At 36.4% G+C, this 24,438-nt stretch overlaps 1 protein-coding gene across 1 annotated transcript in view; it reads left to right on the top strand.

Moving 5' to 3' along the window:
• Positions 1-11,534: 11,534 nt before the first annotated feature.
• GATB (glutamyl-tRNA amidotransferase subunit B) overlaps positions 11,535-24,438 on the top strand; it is a 677,264-nt gene continuing 664,360 nt past the window's right edge. Inside the window, exon 1 of the mRNA XM_044062037.1 lies at positions 11,535-11,738. Coding sequence (XP_043917972.1) covers positions 11,584-11,738 — 155 coding nt within the window. The 5' untranslated portion in view covers positions 11,535-11,583. The remainder of the gene's footprint in view (positions 11,739-24,438) is intronic.

Raw genomic sequence — 24,438 nt, 5'->3', positions numbered from 1 at the left:
TCATACATTTTATATATATATATATATATATATATATATATATATATAATTTTTGGTGGGAATGGTGTACAGTCATTTGTTCTATTTATATATAACATTGTGTTTTAGTCACTTGTTTTTAAGTAGTTTTAGGTATATAGCTTTAAATTTCTGGGTTTGATTATTCAACCAATTAACTATGGCTGGCTATAAACTTGGTGGTTCAACCAATGTATTTTGTTCTGATGAAGTCCCTCAATGGAGGGATGAAAGCGCTTAACTTTTTATTGGAATTATTTACTGAATAAATAGCTGATTTTACTCAAGCTGCTGGTGTGGAGCTTATGGTGGTTTGACCTTTTCAGCACTTGGTTTGTTTTTTTTTTTTTTCACTTTAATTTTGAAAACTTGAGGTCTGTGATATGAAGAATTGCTAATTCTCAAGATAGGGTTGATTTATGGTAACCCATTTTTTCTAAGTGCACTTTTAGGGAGCACCAACGCTTGTGTGAATGTTTGCAGAACCAAAGGACATGTATAACGTCTGCATGGGAGAAGGAACAACATGAGCAAGAAGGGGAGACTTTGGGATCAAAGTTATTTAAAATAGAGGGGGTGTAGTAAGTATTATTGCTGATCATTAGTTGCGTGAAGACAAGTTTTTTAAAAGGGGGATAACTTAAAAGTAGATTCAATTGCTTTAATTTTCTGTTCTTCAGTGAAGTAACTTCCTAGTTGATCCCACAATTTAGAAAATAGCAGTAAGGATTCATATATCATGGCTCTAATTAGCTTGTAGGTATTTGATAACATTCTTTTCTTGTTTGACAGACTTTCCAATATCTCTGCTAAATTAGATATATCTTTTTTATTGAGTGGGGTAGCTATAGTTATGGTTAAAATCAGCTCTCTGATCTCGCATAGAATAATGGTGTATTTTTTACTTACTTTCAACACTTCTTAGGTCTTGTAAGGTTTTATTTCTATGTTTATGGATGTCCCATAATGTACAATCTTTAATAGCCGGGTAATCTTTGAGATTTGGTAAATTATTGTTGATTTTGATGTTAGGGTTCATATGGATAGTTTGGAGAAAAGGTAGTATCTTGTCCAGATTCAGGAATTTTATTAGGTCTTGAAAAGTCTTAACCCTCAGCTTAAGAGTATTGCTTAACCTGATGGACCTAAGATTTTATGGAGGTAAGAAAGGAAAGGCTTTGGCATTTATATTATTGGTGATCAGATGTTACCAGATTTTTACCCATGATGGGGACCAAATGTCTTTGACGGCAAAAGTTCAAGATTGAGATGATTCTGTTAGCACAAATGATCCAATAATAGAGCTGGAAATCTGGTAGATTGAGACTTCCTTTCTCTTTTGGGTAAGATAGTTTTAGATAGTTTATTCTGACGGATTTAGGAATCCAAACAAACTTGGCTAATTCTTTATTAATTCTTAAGAAAACGTTGTTAGGGATGGCAAGGTTTGAGGCATTTGAGTGATATAATAATTTAGGAAGAATGTGTTCATCCTGATAATTGCTACTTTAGACAGCATAGATAATTTCAACTGTTGCCATCTATGAAGGTCCTGTGTAATATTAGACCAATCTTTAAGTAAGTTGTTCTGGAACATGGATGCATGATTATGTTCAAATATTAAGCCTAGATATTTGAAAGAGCAGACTGCTTTGAAAGAAGGGTCTGAAAATTGATGTTCTTTATGGTGTAATGGGTGAATGGGGAAAATAAGGGATTTCTATTGATTGACTCTGTAGTTTGAGATTTTTGAGAATTCATTTATTGAGGCAACTATTTTCCTAAGGTCTGTGCTAGGGTGTTCAAAGTATATATCCAAGTCATCAGCAAAAGCAGATGGAGCTACTTTGGCATTTAGAAATCTGGGAATAGAGTAGAGGTTTTTTTGTGAAATATGGAGAAAGAAGGGTTCTATGTATAGTTTAAATAGGATAGGAGAAAGGGGACAGCCCTGCTTCATTCCATTAGCTAATTTAATGGGTTTGGAAAATGTTTTGTTGATGTAGAGGTACATAAAAGAATTATTATATAGGGATTTTATAAAATTAATAAGTTCTTCGGGGATGTAGAATTGGGATAGAGCTGAAAATAAGAAATTCCAATTGAGTCTATCAAAAGCCTTACAGGCATCAAGAACTAAAGCATACCTTGGATTTTTCTCAAATTTAGTAAGATGGATCATAGAATCTAGGGTTAGAGTGTTATCCCATGTATGTCTGTTACACATAAAACCAGATTGCTCAGGGGATATGATAGAGGGCATAACTTTCTTACGTTCCTCAGCTAGAAGTGAGGATAAAATTTTCATATCCACATTAATCGGGCAGACTGGTCTGTAGTAGTGTGGATTCAATTTGTCCAGGTTTTTTTTAAGGATAAAGATTGTTTTTGAGTTGTTTAAATAAGATGAAAAAAAAATTTGTTTAAATATTGATTGTCTTTGCCATTTAGTTTAATGTAGTTATATACTTTTAAAAGGATAGAAGACTGTTTTTGATTAAATGTTTTATAGAAGTCTGAGGTATATCCATCCAGGCCTGGGGCTTTACCTGATTTTAAATTCTCAATAGTGTCAATTATTTTTGTTGTTCAAGTGGGGCATTGAGAAGCTCTCTTTGGTTCTTGGTTAATCTGGAGAATGTGAGTTTTTTATAGAATCGCTCAAATTGTATCATAGTGGTTTGTTGAGCATCCAACCCATATATCTTTGAATATAAACTGGAATATTTCTAATATTTGAGAATCTGAGTTGTATTTCTTATCTTGGTAGTGCAGTAAAGAGATTCTTGAGACTTCCTCTTCATTTTCAATTAACCTGGCCAGTGTTTTAGACAGGACTTGCACCCATTCAGAGTATTTGGCTATGGACCTTAGTTCGTAGAGTGAGTAGTTATACTGCTGAAGGTCAAACAGTTTTAATTGAGTGGCGTTAATTGCATTGTCTATATCAGGATTATTGTTCAGCTGATACTTCGTTTCTACCTCCTTAAGTTCAGGCATTAACTTAGCTTCTATCTCTTTAGCCATTTGTTTTATAATAAGAGGCTTTTTGGATTAGAATTTCTCTAAGCTTCACCTTACAGGCCATCCATTGTATATCATACAGTATACTAGTAGTCTCTAAGTTCTCCTCTAGTTCCATTAGAATACCCACTATCTCTTGTATAACATCTGGTTTCGATAATATATTATTGTTTAAAGACCAATTACCCCTATTGATCTTACTTGGTGCAAAGACAGGTGGCGTTAATATCAAAGTTATCTTTGAATGGTCAGATAGATACCTGGGATCGGGGTAGTATTTAACTTCCCCTTTTAACAGGGCCTCATAGATGAGAAAGAAATCTAGCCTTCACCAAGACTTATGGAATTTAGAATAATATGTATATATATTTCTTTTATCTATGTCGGCTCCAAAGGAAATAGGATCAATAAGGCATAGGTCCATCATGAGTTCAGCTAGGACATTCGAAGCTTGGAGATTTTGTGTAATTGTGTTACTAATATGGTCTAAACACGGGACAATTACTGCATTCCAGTCTCCACCTACAATGAGATAATGGTCTTGACAGTTACATAAGAGATTATATATTTCCATGACAAAATCTTGTTCTCTTTGGCAAGGGTCATAAACATTGAGGAAAATAATTGTTTTCCCATCAAAGGGACTTGGGGCTGTGTAGAAATACCATCTACCATTAGGATCAGAGTTATGTTCGATGACTGATTCTTGAAATGAGTTTTTGACTATATTAGCTACACCTTTAAAATTAGTCCTGTCCCCAGCAGCAATGATATATTTTACCCACTTTCTATTCATATCCCCTCTTCAATCATCTCCAAACATGTGGGTTTCTTGTAAAAAACATATGTCTGCTTTAGATTTGAAAATAAGAAATTCCAATTGACTCTATCAAAAGCCTTACAGGCATCAAGAACTAAAGCATACCTTGGATTTTTCTCAAATTTAGTAAGATGGATCATAGAATCTAGGGTTAGAGTGTTATTCCATGTATGTCTGTTACACATAAAACCAGATTGCTCAGGGGATATGATAGAGGGCATAACTTTCTTAAGTTCCTCAGCTAGAAGTGAGGATAAAATTTTCATATCCACATTAATCAGGGAGATTGGTCTGTAGTAGTGTGGATTAGATTTGTCCAGGTTTTTTTTAAGGATAAAGATTGTTTTTGAGTTGTTTAAATATCGATTGGCTTTGCCATTTAGTTTAATGTAGTTATATACTTTTAAAAGGATAGAAGACTGTTTTTGATTAAATATTTTATAGAAGTCTGGGGTATATCCATCCAGGCCTGGGGCTTTACCTGATTTTAAATTCTTAATAGTGTCAATTATTTTTGTTGTTCAAGTGGGGCATTGAGAAGCTCTCTTTGGTTCTTGGTTAATCTGGAGAATGTGAGGTTTTTATAGAATCGCTCAAATTCTATCATAGTGGTTTGTATCTTTGAATATATTAACTGGACTATTTCTAATATTTGAGAATCTGAGTTGTATTTCTTATCTTGGTAGTGCAGTAAAAAGATTCTTGAGACTTCCTGTTTATTTTCAATTAACCTGGCCAGTGTTTTAGACAGGGCTTGCACCCATTCAGAGTATTTGGCTATGGACCTTAGTTCGTAGAGTGAGTAGTTATACTGCTGAAGGTCACATAGTTTTAATTGAGTGGCGTTAATTGCATTCTCTAGATCAGGATTATTGTTCAGTTGATACTTCGTTTCTAACTCCTTAAGTTCAGCCATTGACTTAGCTTCTATCTCTTTAGCCATTTTTTTATAATAAGAGGCTTTTTGAATTAGAATTTCTCTAAGCTTCACCTTACAGGCCATCCATTGTATATCATACAGTATACTAGTAGTCTCTAAGTTCTCCTCTAGTTCCATTAGAATACCCAATATCTCTTGTATAACATCTGGTTTCAATAATAAATTATTGTTTAAAGACCAATTACCCCTATTGATCTTACTTGGTGTAAAGACAGGCGGCGTTAATATCAAAGTTATCTTTGAATAGTCAGATAGATACCTGGGATCGGGGTAGTATTTAACTTCCCCTTTTAACAGGGCCTCAGAGATGAGAAAGAAATCTAGCCTTCACCAAGATTTATGGCATTTAGAATAATATGTATATATATATTGCTTTTAACTATGTCGGCTCCAAAGGAAATAGGATCAATAAGGCATAGGTCCATCATGAGTTCAGCTAGGACATTCGAAGCTTGGAGATTTTGTGGAATTGTATTACTAATATGGTCTAAACACGGGTCAATTACTGCATTCCAGTCTCCACCTACAATGAGATAATGGTCTTGACAGTTACATAAGAGATTATATATTTCCATGATAAAATCTTGTTGTCTTTGGCAAGGGTCATAAACATTGAGGAAAAGGATTGTTTTCCCATCAAAGGGACTTGGGGCTATGTAGAAATACCATCTACCATTAGGATCAGAGTTATGTTCGATGACTGATTCTTGAAATGAGTTTTTGGCTATATTAGCTACACCTTTAAAATTAGTCCTGTCCCCAGCAGCAATGATATATTTTACCCACTTTCTATTCATGTCCCCTCTTCAATCATCTCCAAACATGTGGGTTTCTTGTAAAAAACATATGTTTGCTTTAGATTTGAAAATTAGGTGCATCAACAGTTTTTTCTTACTTTTATCTTGCAAGCCTCTCACGTTCCATGACTCTATTGTCCACATCTCTAAAGTTTATATTGTAAACTGAGCAGTTTCCTTTTTGATCTAAGGTGTTCATTTATTTTACAGACTCCAGGAGTGATTTCTATAGATATAATAAAAGCCATCATTAGTTTAGTAGCACTTGACTCTTTCAACACTAACCTAGTGCCGAACCACCTAACCAACTTATTTGAAAGAGCTTGAAAAAGGAAGGTAGCAAGAATAATCCAGATTAAGTAACGTGTTAAAGAGATAAGAATGTAATCTACAGATAAAGTTCTGATTAACCTTAAAGTAATATACAATATTTCAACTATCCCTCGATTGGTCATCCTTTACTTTGCTTACCATGTCCACTAGCTTCCTATATGTAATATTTGCTAAACCTATAGACTAAAAAAAAATAAAAAAATAAAAAAAAAGAGGATGCACATTTAATAATTCTTAACTGAAAAGGGTAATATAATGATGTCTTAACTTGGTTTCTAGAGTAGATAATACTGAAGGGACTCACTAGGGACTTTGACTTCCAGTTGGGCTGGAGACCTTGTGTAAGACATGTCATCCAACTTAGGACCTTAGTAAACTAATAACTAGACAGAGAGGCTATTTTAGGTCTTATCAGCGTCAGTGAATTATTCCCCTGAAGAAATTATTAAAACTAGACCATGCTGTTGTGTGATGAGCCATACTTAAAACAAGCATAAAAATAATAACCAGCTCCTATGATCCAAGGTGAAATAGGATCAAATATGAGCAAAGAGATCAGATGATCTCTTAGTAAGCAGTAAATTAGAGTGTCTCTATGAGCTAAGCATCTGCAGCAACTAAAGTATAGTAACAGCTTCTAAGATAACACTATCACTGTCTATATACCACTAAGAGTATGACAAAGCATATAATCCCATTATAAACCAGGTGAAATGAATGTAATCACTTGTAACTATATAATAAGATCACAAGAGTGCTAGTCAAGGTATGTCATGTTCTAATTAATCCCTGCTACTTATCTAAGATGAATATTGTCACCTAAAACTTACAAGATAACTGATAACCTTGAACATGTGCAAGTCGAATGCCAGTAACATGTACTGATAGCAACATAGCTCAGAATAGAGCTGTAAGATGCATACCCACTTCCCCATCTTCACAGAACAGAATGTTGAGAACAGCAATGGGAAAAAATTTGCTCCATAATACCCAGGCAATAAAGCACAAATATAACAGCATGCAATATATAACAAATATAAACTGTTAAACAGTCAATAAAGATGTCAGGTCAAAAACAAAGTTAGTGACTCCTTTTAGTACCAACATCGCGTCAAAAAAAAAAAAATTATAATGAACACCAGGATTTGAAGTGCCTAGTCAATTTTCTATCTTCATCAACAACAACAACAACATCAACCAAGATATGGAAAAACGAGATAAGGATGCCTGGGAAGTGTTAGTGAGCATAGGCTCAGTAATCTTTAGGCACCACAGCATTAGATATCGACAAAAATGGCCTGAAATGCCAGGTTATCCTCAAGTTATACGTGTTACATAACTAAATCAAGAACGGAGTAAACACCAGAAAAAAATAAAATTTTTCCTTATCCTTATCTTATATAGCATGCCTTCATTCCAGCAAGAAATACACCTAGTGGTGAAATTTCTTCATTCCAGCAACTCAGCGCTATCTCGTTGCAAATGACGAATGCCTTTCTGAGCTAAAGAAGTTGCCACATTTTTGAAAATCATGCATTCTGCCCTTAAAAAAAAAATTTTTTACAATACAAGTCAAGAAAATAGTCTGATCCGAGAGGCTGTAGCTTACGTAATCCCCCATGTAGAGACTAGTGTCCTGCATTGTAGAGTCTCAATAGTCAGGTATAGCCTGTGCAGGATGGAGACAATAACATTGATCCAGAAGGGTGTGCATACAGCCGAGGTTGGTGCACCGCAGAAAGGTAGGGGAGGGTGGACCTGAGATAAAGAAGAAACCCCCTACCATGTTGCAGGCTATCATATTTTAGCTTGAATTTGGAGGCCTTGACTCACGTTGATGCCAGCAGGAAATCACTAGGAGAAGGGCAGCGCTGCCGCAGGAAGTTGCCATAAAATCTCCTGACCTGAAACATTTACCTTAAAAAAAAAAAGATCCTGAAGACGTTTCTCCAGCTAAGGGGTATACTTCCAGTATTCTGTGGCAATCAAACTGGAACTATTGTTCTTATTTTATAAAAGATGAAAAAGAGCGAAAATAGGCTGAAGACAAAACACAGATCTTGGATGGGGATAAGATATTACAGTTCCGGAGCCTTACCAAAACATTTGAGGAATGCAGCTTTTGCTTCTAAAGGTGAGTCCACAGCAACCTTTACCTCATTATTATAGAAAATTAAGGTGTTAGGGAAATGCATTTGGAATTTAATATTGCGTTTTATTAGGTCCAGAAAGAATAGTGACAGAGTTTGTCTTTTGGCTTTATTCGATAGTGGGAGATCCTGGGCTAGGGTGATTCTATGGCCATTCCACAGGATTTGCTTCTGCTTTTTGATGGCAAAGAGTATTTTTTGTTCATAGGTTCATAGGTAGGTACTAGGCTATTGGCTCTAGGGTCTATATAAGCCTAGCCAAAAAGGTACCTTGGTTTTCACCACCCAAGGAAATTTTTTTTTTTGTGCTTCTGTACAGCAGAGCAACAGAAGTGATTCCCGGGGTGAATTTCCTATTTCCCATCCAATCATCAAGATTTTTCTTGAAGAGTGCTAATAAGGAGCTTTGTTTGATATAGTTTGTTCCAAAGTATGGAAAGTCTCTAGGACAGGAATCTATCCCTGCAGCATGCTCTGTTTATTGTGGTGAAAAGGTTTAGGTCCCTAGAGCGTATAGGATTTCTTTAAGTGGAGCATGTCCAACAGCTCTGGGTTTGACATAACTTTCTATGTTAGGCAGAGATCACCTCTGAGTAGGCGATATGCGACGGAGTAAAGATGGAGTTTTTTGAGGCGGTCTGCGTAGGGCATCTGTTTGAGGCCAGTAATCCTCTTTGTGAGGTATTTCTGTGGCCTTTCCAGTTGTTGTAGATGTCTTGTGAGGTACATACCAGAAGGGACATTGTACTCTATAATGGGTCTAATGAGTGATGAGTAGAGGGGAATAATTACCTCTTTTTTCTTGGATGAGAAACCTTTTGTGATGAGGTGTGCCACATAGAAGGATTTCCTGACTAATGTGGTGATGTGATTATCAAAGGAGAGACGACTGTCCTCCTGTGTCCCAAGGTCTCTTATCACACTTTCGATGTTAAGTAGACTACCGCCTATGTGGTAGTTCATGGGTACAGAGTTTTTACCAAAAGGGATGACAATGCACTTTTTGGCATTGAGTTTGAGGCCATGGCTTTAACACCAGGCATCTGTCTCAGTGAGGCCCTTTTGTAGGATCTCCACATCATTAGGAGTTTTGATTATGGCTCCTAGTTTGCAGTTAACAGTTAATCTTTGCAGTTCATCTTTGAGTTTTCCTATCTGAAACTCATTTGCTTGTGATCTTGCTTCCACCTGATCCATGTGGTCCACAATTTGGCTTATAGTGTCTCCAAAACTAGAAAGTTGTGTAGAGAAATTTTGGGTTGCCATTTGTATAGGTAAAAGAGCTTGTTTCAGCTCATCTATCTGAAAAGTGGCTTCTGTTTTTTGTTTTATGTTAGGCTTGGGAGTTTCTTGCAGTTGTTTTGATGATATTGGCTCCTAGTTTGTGTGTCTTGAAATTTTAATAACTTCACTTAGATCTGTCTTAGATAACTTGAATCCTGTTTTTTATATAGTGCATGATGGGCATTTTCAGTTATTATGCTGTCAGAGTTGTCACTGTTCTGAAGTAGTAAACCGAAGATCTGTTTGGTAATTTGGATGAGTTGATTATTTTCATATTTCTAAGGGAGACCTCTTAAAAGGATATTATTGCACCTACTCCTAGCTTCTAGATAGTAATTTTTTGCTGAATTTCTGCTACTTTTGTATTTTTGGCGCTCAGTTCATCTTTGAGTTTTGCTATCTGAAACTCATTGGCTTGTGATCTTGCTTCCATCTGGTCCATGCGGTTCACAATTTGGCTTATAGTGTCTCCAAAATTAGAAAGTTGTGTAGAGAAATTTTGGATTGACATTTGTATAGGTAAAAGAGCTTGTTTCAGCTCATCCATCTGAAAAGTGGCTTCTGATTTTTGTTTTATATTAGGCTTGGGGATTTCTTGCTGTTGTATTGATGTTTTCTGTCTCTTAGAAAAGGTTTATTTTTTGGGAGCTGCTAAGACAGAGAGCTTCGTTCTCATAATTTGGGTCTCCATGGTATTCAAATCTTTAGACATCTTAAGTTTGTGGAAGTAGAGTTCAGTTTGCTTGCTGCCAAAAGGCTTTTAATCTCAGGCCTAAGATTTACATGTGGTGAGGAGTCCCAGATATATCCAAGAATAAAAATAGAAGTTTTGAACAGGATGAGGCTTAAAAATAATCCTCTAAAGTGCCAAGTACTGATGTGAGCTGACTTTCCCTTTAGTATCAATCCTTTTTTAGTGCATCTAAGTGGATTATTGCATTAGATAGATACGTGATGATAGGAGCTACGTGGAGAGGGTGCTCACTGGACGTCCACCATCTTGGAATCCCATAAGGGCAGATTTTAAATAGCAAATCTTGTTATTCTATCTACTTTCTAAATTTATAAGCATGATATTTATAAGTACAGATTTTTAATATCACGCTTATAAACTTAGAAAGTAGATAGAATAGCAAGATTTGATTTAGCATGCATTTTCTGAAGGATGTGATGTCTGAAACTCAGAGTATGTCATTATTTGGTTACTTCAGTCCTCAGTGATGTGCCAGAAAACCAACAAATATTATGAGGAACAGACCAAAAATATAGAACAAACATGTGGACATCAAACCTCTCTAACTCTTACTGCAAAAAAATCTGGACAAAGCCTAAAATGATGGTGGGACAAACGTCCAAAATAAGGGACAGATTTTAAATACTGCTCTTATTAACTAAAAAAAAAAATAACTAAAATGATAGAATTGTGTTAGCATGCATTTTCTGAAGGATAGGAACTCTGAAACTCAAATGTATGTCTTTATTTAGTGACATCATTCCTGAGGTAGGGTAGCCACTGTCCCTCTTTGCGAGGGATAGTCCTTTTTTGGGTAGTTGTGTACTGCAAAAATAACTAAAAATGGCAAATTTCCTGAGCTTTTAGAACAAAAAAAATTTTCATAAGTGCTCCTTAAATGTATCAGTTATTTTGTATTTGAAACACTTAACTGTTATACGTAATAGCATAATCAACGTAAATGCTACAAGAATAACACAATCATATTTGTTATATATCTACTATCGGTCTGTTTTGTACTATGTGGAGGTTTCTGTATCATGAACCTATTAACCTAACCTATGTGAATCTTATGTAGTACTTTTTTTAATTAAGGCCAATTACTTTGTTACACACATTTTATTATTCTCTTTTTTGTAATATGTGGAGCGTTTCTCCCTGGGCCTCAGCTGAAAATGGACAAATTGCCCAGTCTGACTTTCCCGGTAAAGAAATATAAAATAAATAAATAAATTTTAGTTTTGCAAAAAAAAGTGAAAGTCTGTCCTTTGCACACTGGCTGTGGACAACATCTTAGTGAAGAAATATGGGCAAACCCTAAAATAATGGGAGGACATTCAACGAAAATCTGGACAGTTAGCCTCCGCCTCTTCTCTACAGCGATTTATAAAACGATCTCCTGCCATTGCTGCCAGTCCTCTAGTTACTGAACTACATTTCCCATTATGCAACACCGATGACATTCGAAAATCAAGAGGTCACCAATGGCTGCCTCCATAGGAGAGATGTGTGGAAGAGGTTTATTTTGCTGGGTCAAAACTATAAACGTTTGGGCTGTCAGACTGAAAAGACACGCTAAAAGAAATGTACACAGCTCCAGTACACATTACCAGCTCAAGACTCAGATTAAAACAAAACGGTACTTCTAAAGTGTGCTACATTTTACAGATCATGTTGTGTTTTGTTTAGATCGTGATATAAATACGTGTTTTTCTTTGCGTGCAAAATTATGGATGGTTGTGAAAGTGTCACAAAGATTCATATATTTTTTTCGCAAGAAAATGTGGAGTGGCAGATAGAATCTCGATGTGTATTGAAGACTTTCATGTGCAGTTACCTAGCAAGTTGCGTTTTGCAGTTTCTGTCTTGGATGAATCCAGAGGCAGATAATTTTTCTTTACATAGTTGTTGACACTGCAATAAATTAAACAGAATGGGAAACGGTTTTGGCAATTTACCAGCACGCATCCTAGTTGTCCCTGTTTCGATCTCATGTTGTAGTAACAATCAAAACATGAAACATTGTTTCTTATAAAGGGACTGTCGAAAAGGGTAGGCGAGGTTCACCCGGTTCCCTGGCCAAATTGTCCTCTATAGTATAAACGTTATCCATCCTCCAGGTGCTCCGGTTTCCTCCCATATCACAAAGACATGCTGTTGGTGGATTGGACACTTTAAATTGGCCCTAGGTGTGATTGTGCGTATGTGTGTGCCTTCTGTGGAAGGTTGGGCGCCGGGCTGGCAATTCGACAATGTAAAACTCCACTGCCAATCATGAGCGGACAGGTGATCCGCTGTGGCGACCCCTAACCGTGAAAAGCCGGAAGAATAAGAAGGAGTATAAACGTTGTCATTCTTCTCGACTTGTAAGGGCAAGAAATCTAAAGCTAAAATAATGGGAGACAAAGTCCCACTATCAGATACAAGTTTTTAATATTACTGTTGTGAGCTTAGAAAGCTAATAAAGTTAGGCATGCATTTACTGAAGGATATGAAGTCTGAAACTGAAATGTACGTCATTATTTAGTGACATAATTCCTCAATGATTTGACAGAAAAACACCACCATTATGAGGAATAGACTAAAACAGGATGCAAAAATCTGGACCATTGAGAAGTATGCCACCCATAGGTCTCAGCGGAAATGGGGACAAATCTAGAAATAATCCTGGACAATCGGGGACACCTCTTTAAAATATTAATACTATTAACTTGACATGTTGACATAAGAGAATTTGAATTAATAAACACTTCCTGAATTAAAAGAAGACTATAAAGCTAATTATCATTCATTATTAAGCATAGTTCATCATCTTTTTGCAAAAATCACCAGTTCTAGGAGAGATTAAGAGGGATAGACCTAAAATTTTATTCAAAATCAGGGATAGTTAAGAGGTATGATACTACTTTGGGTTAGGGTTGCCACCTTTTCAAATGCCCAAAGTGGGACATTTTTGGGAGAAAGGTCAGATTTTGTAGGGCAAAACATACTTAAGGCCAGTACAAATGACAGAACTTCACTTTTTGCCCAAATAATAGCTTATTCTTGTGGCATTCTAGTTACTTATTCTCTTTCTTATAACATTTAGGTGTTTCAGATATAGAATAACTGTTTTATGCAACTATTACATAACATATACAAAATATTTTTGTCCTAAAATATCAGGACATTTGCCATTTTTTTCAATTTTTTTGCAGGACACAACTGTCCAAAGAGGGACTGTCCCTCGCAAAGTGGGACAGGTGGTAACCCTACTTTGGGTCTTTCCTGAAAAAGAGGCTATTAATCTAGTGAGACTAACCTGGATAATAAAGGAAAAAGAAAATATGGAACAAATAACTGTTTACCAACAACTTCAACTAGGAAGTTCAGGGGATGTTTCATGTGTTACTTCACATTTTTAAGAAGTTTTATGATGAGTTAATATGAGCTGGTTGGTGTTTTATAACATATATATGTTAAAAAATTCAGATATGTGTCGATCAATCAGCAGCACTTTCATCAAGTGCTGAAAGATTAAAATAAAGGGAGCAAAACAAGTTTCATTAAATCTTTTCTGAGACTGCACAATAGTGGAGAAAAAAGAAGACTGCTGTCAGAGAAAGTTGTTTCACTCCTTTTTGTTTGATTACTCACCTCACACTGAATGTGTGCCATACCCTGTCAGTGTGGAACTGCGAGGAACATGGGCTTTTTAAGACTCAAAATGAGCACTGTTAAATATAATGAGGTACACTTGAGGGGTATGTTCTCAATACTTGTATCTGCCAGATGTAAGGTCAGTTATTTTTCTTTTGAGACAATGTAATTGCATCCGGTAAACAACTAATGGCATTCATTAAGGTCACAGTCTTCATTTGCTTAATAAAATGTATATTAAGTAATCTTTTAAAGTGAATGTTAAGTAAATGTATCTTATTCTATTAATGTTCAAATTCATACTACTATTTTAAACATTATCCTTCTAATAGTTTTCAGTTGTTCCTGATTTTGCAGAATGTTAATGATTTTACCTTATGTTTTCTCCTCGTCCCTCGTAAACTTTTTGATTATCTGGTAAATAACTGAGGATTACAGTCAAGCAGTATTGCCACTAGAGTTTCAAACTTATTCTTCAGAAAGTAAATTTTAATGCAAAATGTCTTCTTCTGTTAACCTTTGTGAATTAGAGTAATGCTTAAAAATTACTCCTGATTTTGGGCCTTTGTCCCATATTACTTTTAGGTTTGTTCATGACTCTTCCCCCTCCTTTTCCTTTATACTTTTTAGCTACCCTAGTGCCCCATACATTGCTGGGTCTACCAGCCTCCCGTACTTTCCATGGACTATCTCCATTCTAAGGCTGGAGCTGACATGGAATTCGAAGGTATACTATTCATATAGCATAGCCCAGTATTAACAATCACCTGTGCAACTGCACAGTTCATAACAGACATTGTCTGCTTCCACTGTGACATATTTGTCATTTATAATGATTGACACATTGATATCCCCTCCTCCCCTGTATTATCCTGTTGCATCCAAGGGCTATGCCCCCTCTTTAGACGGCCACTCCCCACGGAAAGAGCTTAGCTGAATAACATCCCTGTGGGATTGGCACACTAATCCCTCTCTCCCTGCCAGTGCCTTAGACACTGGACCTGCTAATCACACATAAGTTGCTGTACCTAGGGCAACATCCCTCCCTCTATGTCATGGTTTTCCATGATTCTTGAGAAAAAGAAGTTGAAAGACGTCCTTCATCCCTGATTGTGGACATAAGAACTTAAGAACTTTGCCTATGTCTGCCACTATTAGTCTAAATGTACATTTGGTATGCTACAGTTATTGTGCACTATATGACTAATGGGGACTCTTATAGGTATGTGTGTTCAGTAAGATGAGTGTTGTACTATGGCTTTCATGATTGTTCTGCGAATATTGGTTAATTATACAACTGTACTGGGTAGTCTCATGATTATTGTGGCTTAAATAGATCATAGCTGTTGACTTACCTCTCAACCTCTTAGCACAACAAATCTGGACAAAGCCTGATATAATGGGGGCAAAGGGCCAAGAATAGGGACACATTTTAAATATTGGTTTATAAACTTAGAAAGCTGCTAGAATAACAGGATTTGTGTTAGCATGCATTTTCTGAAGGATATGAAGTCTGAAACTCATATGCATGTCATTATTTAATGACTTTAATCTTTTGATTATCCCAGTGATTTGTAAAAAAAAAAACAGAATTGTTATGAGGAACAGACCAAAAATATGAGGCAAAAATCTGGACATTCTGTGACAATCTGTACAGTTGAGAGGTGTGATGCATCAGTTATACCAGTTCTTTTAGGTTAGTTTATACACTTGTAGATCCGGTTGCAGGAGTGTAGCCAAAAGCTTATTTTTTTCTCCCAGCCAAACATAGTTTGTCCCTCCACCTATTTCACATTTAAAAATTTGTATCTCTCTCCAGTTATTGGTAGGTACTGGTAATATTTGGAAAGAAGTGTACATTTTTGATTGCCTTCACAAGGATGTAGCCAGAAATGTACATTTTTAATCACAACTTCATATAATTTCCCTCCAACACACTTGATGTTTAAAAATATGGACACTTTTCTCCAAATGTTAACCTCATACATCTGTTGAAAGACTGCATCATTTTCAGCTGTTGGCTTCTCAACAATAAAAATTGATTTTTGTAGAAAGTAATCCTATTTCTAGGCAACCTTTGTACATTCATATTGTAGACATCAGTGTACATATTTGTAAACATCTAGCCTCTAAAAGTCAATGTTTCTGAGAGATGGTGAGCAAAAATTATGCTCAGCTCTGTACACAGAATATTCGGTGATTAAGATTTCTGGATCTTGCTACATGAAGTATGCAGTTGGGCATATGATTATTAAGGCTGCTGTGCTGTATGAACTGTGCAGTTTTATTTTTGTGTTTGACGGCCTATCAAAAATGTAGTTTGATTCTTTTATGCAATTTGTTTGTCTTGGGCTAATTTAGTATTAATATTTGCTTATTTAGAATTTACTTTTTAATTTCTGTAAATTTGTATTTTCTGTAAATACATTTGTAAGGGGGCTGCTGCCATTAACTCGCATTTTATGAACTAGATGTAGTAACAGAGTCCCATTCCTTACACATGGTTGTACACAAATGCAGTTTGCATATATCATTAATTAGGAATGTTTGTACTGGTAAACATTGAGTACATATGTGTATATAATATTCAGTTTGCACATGCTTAGCATTCTTAACAATTGTCAGGTATTCCTGGCTACACCCTTTTGTAAGTGGATGCTTAGCACCAGTGTTTGGTGTAGATAAGAGTTAAATAGCCAGGAGAATTCAGGTGGTTTATGTGAAGGTTGCTTCAGTTGAGTGAGTGTAATAAGTATTTCATTAATCATCCACTATCCTTTCAGAGACTAGAATTGTTGTAGTTTTGTTCAGTGTACATTACTTAAGCTGCTTGAGTTGTAATGAGCAAAGCTTTGTCGAGCTTAGACGACCCTCTCTGTAGGCACTATGTATAGTGTCTACGATGTACAATCACCCATCTTAAGGTGAGATGCTAAGAGTACTGCAGCTAAACATACTGTAAACAAAGTACAAAGTCTGTAAAGACATGCAAAAGTTCTTATTCTGAGTCGTGTCTTATTTCATAAGCAACAAGCAACAGATTTGTAAATGTATTATTAAATTAGTTAACTAATTGGACTATCTCTGAGTGCAAATGTCCTGAATCAAAAGAGGTAAAATCTACAGAGTTTACACCTGTCTAAACTGTACACTAATAACATTAGTTCCTCTAACGTAGTAAAAGTGCTATCTGCAGTGCCATTTGTATCAGTGGAACACATTAAAGTTGCATAAAGTTGTATGAAGTCAAACTTGCTACAAGTCTTTGAATATTTTGAGAACACTTTTATTCTTAGGAAACCCAAAAAGAATGTGACACAAGGGAAAAACTATTGTTACTTACTGTTTCTTTTCCCTGAAGATTTTTCAAATATGTGTAAACTATGAATGTTCTGTATTTCATGCCTGAATATCATAGAGGACTGGCACAGGAGGCTGAGAGCACTTTTTTCAGTAGACATATTTTAGCCATTACTGATGTCAGACATGCCATACAAAGTGGGCAAAACTGTACAAATGATGCCATAGAGAGAGTGCTTACTGATGTTGCCCCTTCCACTAAGAGGGGAGAGGTAAAGTCACTGTCAAGGCATCATAGCAATGAGAGAGTCTATAAAGTTAATTCCGGACCATTTGTGTCTTATGTCCACCTAAGAAAACTCTTTGCTGGATCTATTTTAGTCAGATTATTATTTATGTCTACAACTAGATTATTTTCACTTTTACTTCAAAGTGTGTGTCAGAAAATGTTTTTTGCTCATGCAGTTCAAGCTGCATTTGTGCTGCAAGCTACCAGCTCACATCAACGCCCCTCTATGACGCTGTTTAACCATAGCCTGGATGGGAAACCATAAATTCCTGCCAGGGATTTCACCTATGATCCTCCTAGAGATATGCGGAGTTATTGCTAAGATCTCTAGTTTAGGCAAGATCCTTTATATTAGGGTTATGTAGTATTATATTTGGTACACACGGCTAGGCTTTTAAAGGCATTCTGGACCCAGTAACCACCTATGGATGTAAACTTCAACCTTCTGTTAACTTAATTTACGTACTTTATTTTGGTACCTTCCTTGCATATACTACTACAGTACAGAAGTTAGGTAGCACCGTCAGGTAGAATTGCCATTCTAAGTTCTTATATTTTCATCCTAATTTTATACATTCAGCATTCAAAATTTGAAATGTTGCAGTGTAGATCTGCTAACATTCTACATGAACAGTCTAATAATTTGGTGTGTGTGTGTGTGTGTGTATATATATATATATATATATATATATATGTGTATATCCACATATGCATGTAGGTGTGTGTGTGTATATATTTATGGGCCTGCTCACTTTAGTCAAGTAGCCCAAATGTTAACTTCAGAACTGCAAAAGGTCAACAAAGCAAACATTGACACACTACCACTCCTGCACTGAGAAAGAACCTTGACACATGCAGTTTCCCTAGAATAAAAAAAAAACCTTTTTTTGCAGGGGGCAAGCCCCCCTGCACCCCTTACACCACACCCCTGCTAATTATATATACTAACTCTGAGATTGCATAATCCCTGGGGAAAGGGAATATTTCCCTACCTGGGCATTGTCAGTCTGTCACATCTGTTAGTCATCTGCATATGTCGACCAACAAGCATTTAGATTAATGCAGGGCTCCTCTCTCCCTCTCTTTCTCTACATATAGATATATAGATAGATGTGTGTGTGTGTGTGTGTGTGTGTGTGTGTGTGTGTGTGTGTGTGTGTGCGTCATTTTATCTATATGTAATGTGTTTATATATTTAAGTAGGAACAAATGTTAAACACAAGAATAGAAGTGTTTATTTTAATCCGTGATTGTTAAGATGCATTTCATATTCTGGTGAGCTATTGCCTGTTCTGTGGTCTTAAAGGGAAGGAGTAAACTATATTTGCCTGGCATCTTTTTTAAAGACTTCATGAAAGCTGTGCTGGAAACAAGTGTGCAGACAAGAGCTTAACTGGCATTTTTAAGTTTAAACTTCATGTGAGAAAAAAACAGGAAAGTACTTGTATGACATTGCACTTGGTCATTTAATGTGTTCTGTATTTTATAGCTTATTTTACTGAATTTTGCAACTTTTAATGTTTGACTGAAGTTGCAATTTTTAGTGTTTGAAACAGTCTGGTTGTTATTGTGTTAGGCTGCAGCAGCTTTTAGTTAAACTAAATGTTCTCCCCATGCTTTACACTTTTTTTCTCACTATTAAATTGCAGCTTTCAGTCTATGTGTTATAGTCACCTGGCTATTCTTGTGACAGATAGCATGCCCATTTTGTTAAACAAAGTTTCCTTCTACTCTCCACACTCCATTTTTAGTTATTTATTTATTCATTATATTTATTTTCTTTTGATTACCCTGAAAGTCCAACTGGGTAGGAGTCCATTTTCAGCTGAGGTCTAGGAAAAATGCTACAAAGTATTACAAAACATTTCAAGGGCAATAGTTTTAAAATCTTCAAGAATAATGCAACAAAAATCTGCAGTTTAAATAATTGTACCCAATTCGACACAATGAGAACATTTGTTAATAAAAGATGCAAGTTATATGATTAGGTTAAGTTAGTGTAATACAAACAGGAATTGCAATATGAAGTGAAAGAAAAAACAGGCGTATGGTGTATTTAAAGAGAAAGCCAGGGGACAGAAGTTGATTGAGGCAAGCAAGTGAGTAAAGGAGGTAGAATAAAGAGGTATAAGGTATGGATAGGTAATTGTTCACATACACGATGGAGTTTATCCTGGTGTTGAGCAATAACAGAGCCACCTATTGGCTAGGAAGTCTTTCAGAATGGTTTTAAAGGATGGGAGGGAAGGTATTGACCTGATGGATGCAGGTAAGGAGTTTCAGGCCTTAGCAACATGGTATGAGTATAGACAATGCCCAGCTGATTTAAGTGTGTGGACAAATGGGAGGTTTTGGCCATTGGATCATAATGACCAACTGGGAACATAGGTGTGTTGAATGTTATTTAGTATGGACAAGCAGATGGATGCTGGATAATTGTAGGTGGTAATAAGTGATTTTAGGCATCTTAGTGCTATAGAGTGGTGGGTTCGGATAGAGTTATTTGTTACATATTTTACTTTTAATTTTATATTTCATTACAGTTAGTTTCAGTTGGCTTTCTGGTCAGGGTGTAAACTTGCTGAGTACAGCAGTGGTTGAGAATAACTTGTTGCAGTTTCTGAGGGGTGGACATTCTTGACTGAAGTTCTAGCTGTGTTTTTATTGGTTCTTTCAGTTTATCTCTTCAGTTTAACTGTGCCTGGTGGTACTTTGCACAGTGCTGAGCAAAACGGTCTAGGACACATACAGGCATTTTAGTTTCATTTTTAAAAAGTGGGAATTTGTAGAACATTCAAGCCTAATTTTGGGTTAGCATGTATTTAGACAGGATGGAGTCCATTTATCACGATAAGGAAAGAGAATTTTGCAGCAGATATATTTATTTCAGTGTAGGATTTTTGCCAGTTCAGAATTCAGACATTTCACATATAGCAAATCCTGATTTACCTGTTTTGGTTGCAAGGAGCATTAGTAGTAGATTTTTTTTTTTTTTGGAAAATTTGCCGCATTTACATAAATGTAGATGCTGTTACTGTTTGTGAAAGATAGTTAAGGAGCAATGACTGGAAACCAGTTATGTCAGGGTATAAATGTTTTTACCGTTTTATTTTGAATTTGCTAACTGGGGTAGATCACTGATCTCAATGGACCTATTTCAGTCTCAGCACAAACACAGTAAATACATGACATTATATACAGAATGAATGTCAAAATGGAATCTATACATGTACAAAGTGAATATCGTAGTTGGCTTGATGGTATAAAGGCAATAGGTAAATGACCTTATATACAGAAAGACTGAAATAGCACAATATATACATGCATTATATATATAAAGTGGCGTCAGAGTTGGAGTGCTGAAAGAATCACAATGAAAAACAGAGTCAGAACAAGGTATGTAGACAGAAGAGGGAAATTAAAACGTTGAGGTGTATAAACAGAGAGACAGCAGTTGCATTTTCCTGGAGTCTTGAAATGTGCTTTTATTTGTGAACGGAAAATGGGGTAAGATGAATGATCTTTAAGAAAAGAAGGGAGATATTCCCACAGTCCAGGACCAAGGACTAAGAACGAATGCTCTGTGTAGTGAAGCCTAGTGTTGGAGGTTTGGAGGAGAGGACAAGAGTGGTTAACATGTCAGATGTTGTATATTAGTGCAACTCTGAATAGTCTGCTCCATAGTAAACTAGCTTACAGGCAGGACATGCATTGTAAAAGTGGGTGTCTCCTTCTGTTGCTGGGATGTTCTATTCTTATTGGGCATCTATTTTTCTGATATGAATTATTCAAGTATCCAGATTCTCTGGTCATCGGAGTTTGCGGATCACTGTAAACCAGATGCAGTTATCAAACCCAATATCTCGTGTTCCATTCATTGACTTGCCTTAAGCCACTCCAAGGACACTCCCCCTCAAAACAAACTTGTCATCAGAGATTTCGATACATAAATTGACTGTGATCTCTTTTTTTGACCATCATGTCTTGTTTATGGCCATGCCGTGTGTGTGTGTGTGTGTGTGTGTGTGTGTGTGTGTGTGTGTGTGTGTGTGTGTGTATGTATATGTATGTATGTATGTATATATATATATGTATATATATATATATATATATATATATATCTTGGCATCTCATCCTGGTCTATGAATGTCCTGCTACACTTACACAAACCTTCAGTGAACACAGTACCACCTATTACATAACCCTTCAATGAACACAGTGCCACCTATTGCATAACCCTTCAGTGAACACAGTACCCCCATTACATAACCCTTCAATGAACACAGTACTAATTGAACTATTACACATCCCTTCAAGGAGCACAGTACCCGCTTGGACTATTACAAAACCCTTCAATGAACATAGTACCCCTTGGACTATTAGACAACCCTTCAATGAGCACAGTACCCCCTTGGACTATTACAAAACCCTTCAATGAGCACAGTACCCCATATTACATAACCCTTCAATGAGCACAGTACCCCATATTACATAACCCTTCAATGAGCACAGTACCCCCTATTACACAACCCTTCAGTGAGCACAGTAACCCCTTGGACTATTACACAAACTTTCAGTGAGCACACTAACCCCTTGGACTATTACACAACCGTTGAATGAATACAGTACCCCCTTGGACTATTACAAAATCCTTCAATGAGCACAGTACCCCTTGGACTATTACAAAACCCTTCAATGAGCACAGTACCCCCTTGGACTATTACAAAAACCTTCAATGAGCACAGTACCCCTTGGACTATTACAAAACCCTTCAATGAGCACAGTACCCCCTTGGACTATTACAAAACCCCAATGATCACAGTACCCCTTGGACTATTGCACAACCCTTCAATGAGCACAGTACCCCCTTGGACTGTTACACAACCCTTCAATGAGCATAGTACCCCATTTGACTATTACACAACTTTTCAATGAGCACAGTATCCCTTGGACTATTGCACAACCCTTCAATGAGCACAGTACCCCCTATTACACAACCCTTCAATGAGCACACTACCCCCTATTACACAACCCTTCAATGAACACAGTAACCCCTTGGACTATTACACAACCTTTCAGTGAGCATACTAACCCCTTGGACTATTACACAACCCTTGAATGAATACAGTACCCCTTTGGACTGTTGCACAACCCTTCAGTGAACACAGTACTCCCTTAGACTATACCTGTGTAAGCAGAGAGAGAGAAAGCCCTTAGTTTTCTAATAAAAAATAAAACATGTCTAAGCTACATAACATACTTGGACAAATTAAAATCACTGTCCATCTACTCTGACTCATTCAAGATTCTGAGAGGCAGCCTATGCTTAACATTTTGTCCCTATGAGCAACTTTGCACTTTTCACCTCTTGCATCTTCAGAAAACACACACACATGTACATGCATAATATCAAGACTTAAACCTTCAAAATACGATTACCAATACCGGTTTTCATGACATTTCTGACCTTAAACTTCCTCTGCACATCAAACAAGGCACCTCCATGTCCAACTTAAGAACTAATGTTGACAACTGGTAGGGTAACTGTATATTCATGCCTGGTAATAATGCAAATAATTTCATATTCAGAGCTAACTGGACCATCCTTATTACTATGAAGTTGATGTGTTCTTTCAGCTGTAAGCTTAGATGAAACCTATAACCTGTTTATCCTAACTTTGACTTTTCATGTCAGGTTGTGGTATTTATATGCATGTTTATTAAAGTTCAGAATAGTTTTAAGTATCATTACCCTGCCCGCTTCATCACTAAAAATAGAACCTCTCTATTCATGTCATCATCAGTTGGACCTAGTCCATACTTAACCATGTAATTTGTTACACTTCATTTGTGAAAGTAAGCACACGTGCTAACCTTCTGGAAAACATCCCTAACGTTAAAAACTTTAAAAGACAACATATTAAACACTAAGTTAGAAACTTCATTAAAACAAAGTTGTACACATCAAAACTGAACAAACTGACTGCTATAGCTTCCTCAGGAAAAAAAGGGCAACTTACAAACCTATGTCAGTATACGTTGCATTTACTGACAAAAGTAAAAGTAACGCATTATAATATAAAAATAGCATCCAGACATTAATACATAAAAAAAAAAAAAAAAATTTAAATTTCCACAAAAGTCACATAAAATATTGTCCAGAATGGCACAAAATGTAATTCCAGTTCAAAAGAAACAATCTTCTTCTTCTTTCGTTTTTTCCCGGTTAGGGGTCGCCACAGCGGATCACCTGTCCGCTCATGATTGGCAGTTACATCTGTTACTGATAGGGCATGTCTGCAAAATAACTTAAAATGACCTGCTGGTCAGAAGAGAATACAATGTTAATAAATAATCAAAAACTATGAATATGAGATTTGGAAGTAATAGTTTGAAGGGTGACTGGGTGGCCACAGTGGTGCAGCGGTTAGTGTTGTCGCCCCACAGCAAGAGGTTCTCCGGTTTGATTCTCGGCTGGGGTGCCTTCTATGTGGAGTCTGCATGTCCTCCCTGTGGTCGCGTGGGTTTCCTCCCACATCCCAAAGACATGCAGTAGGTGGATTGGACACACTAAATTGGCCCTAGGTGTGAGTGAGTGTGTGCGTGTGTGTGCCTTCTGTGGAAGGTTGGGCGCCGGGCTAGCAACTCAACACCGTAAAACTCCACTGCCAATCATGAGTGAACAGATGATCCATTGTGGCGACCCCTAACCGGGAAAAGCTGAAAGAAGAAGAGGAGTTTGAAGGGTGACTATTTATTACAGCACACAGAGACTGAAATTGTTGTTTCATTTAAGGACTGGGGTATATGTATAGATCCAGCTTTGATTTTTTTTTCCTGATCATATTGATCAATTGGCTGATAATAATTATAAATATGTAGCCTGTATTAAAATGAATTATACAGTCTAAGAAATAATAAATAATGAATTTTTTTGTAAATTACATTAAAGTATGGAATAATAATAATATGGAAACCTTATAAACAAGTTAACATAAGTAAATTGGAAAAGAGTACAGCACAAATATACCAAGGACATCCATGGATGTGAAAGTTTGTTTTTATGAAAGGTTAAGCTATTTTAACTTGTACGATGTTTAATACAGATATT

This window comes from Protopterus annectens, chromosome 2.part1 (assembly GCF_019279795.1).
Source record: "Protopterus annectens isolate FY-2018-M chromosome 2.part1, PAN1.0, whole genome shotgun sequence".
Classification (NCBI taxonomy): domain Eukaryota; kingdom Metazoa; phylum Chordata; order Ceratodontiformes; family Protopteridae; genus Protopterus; species Protopterus annectens.
Note: the sequence above shows the minus strand (reverse complement) of the source record. Positions and strands in the feature narration are given on the sequence as shown.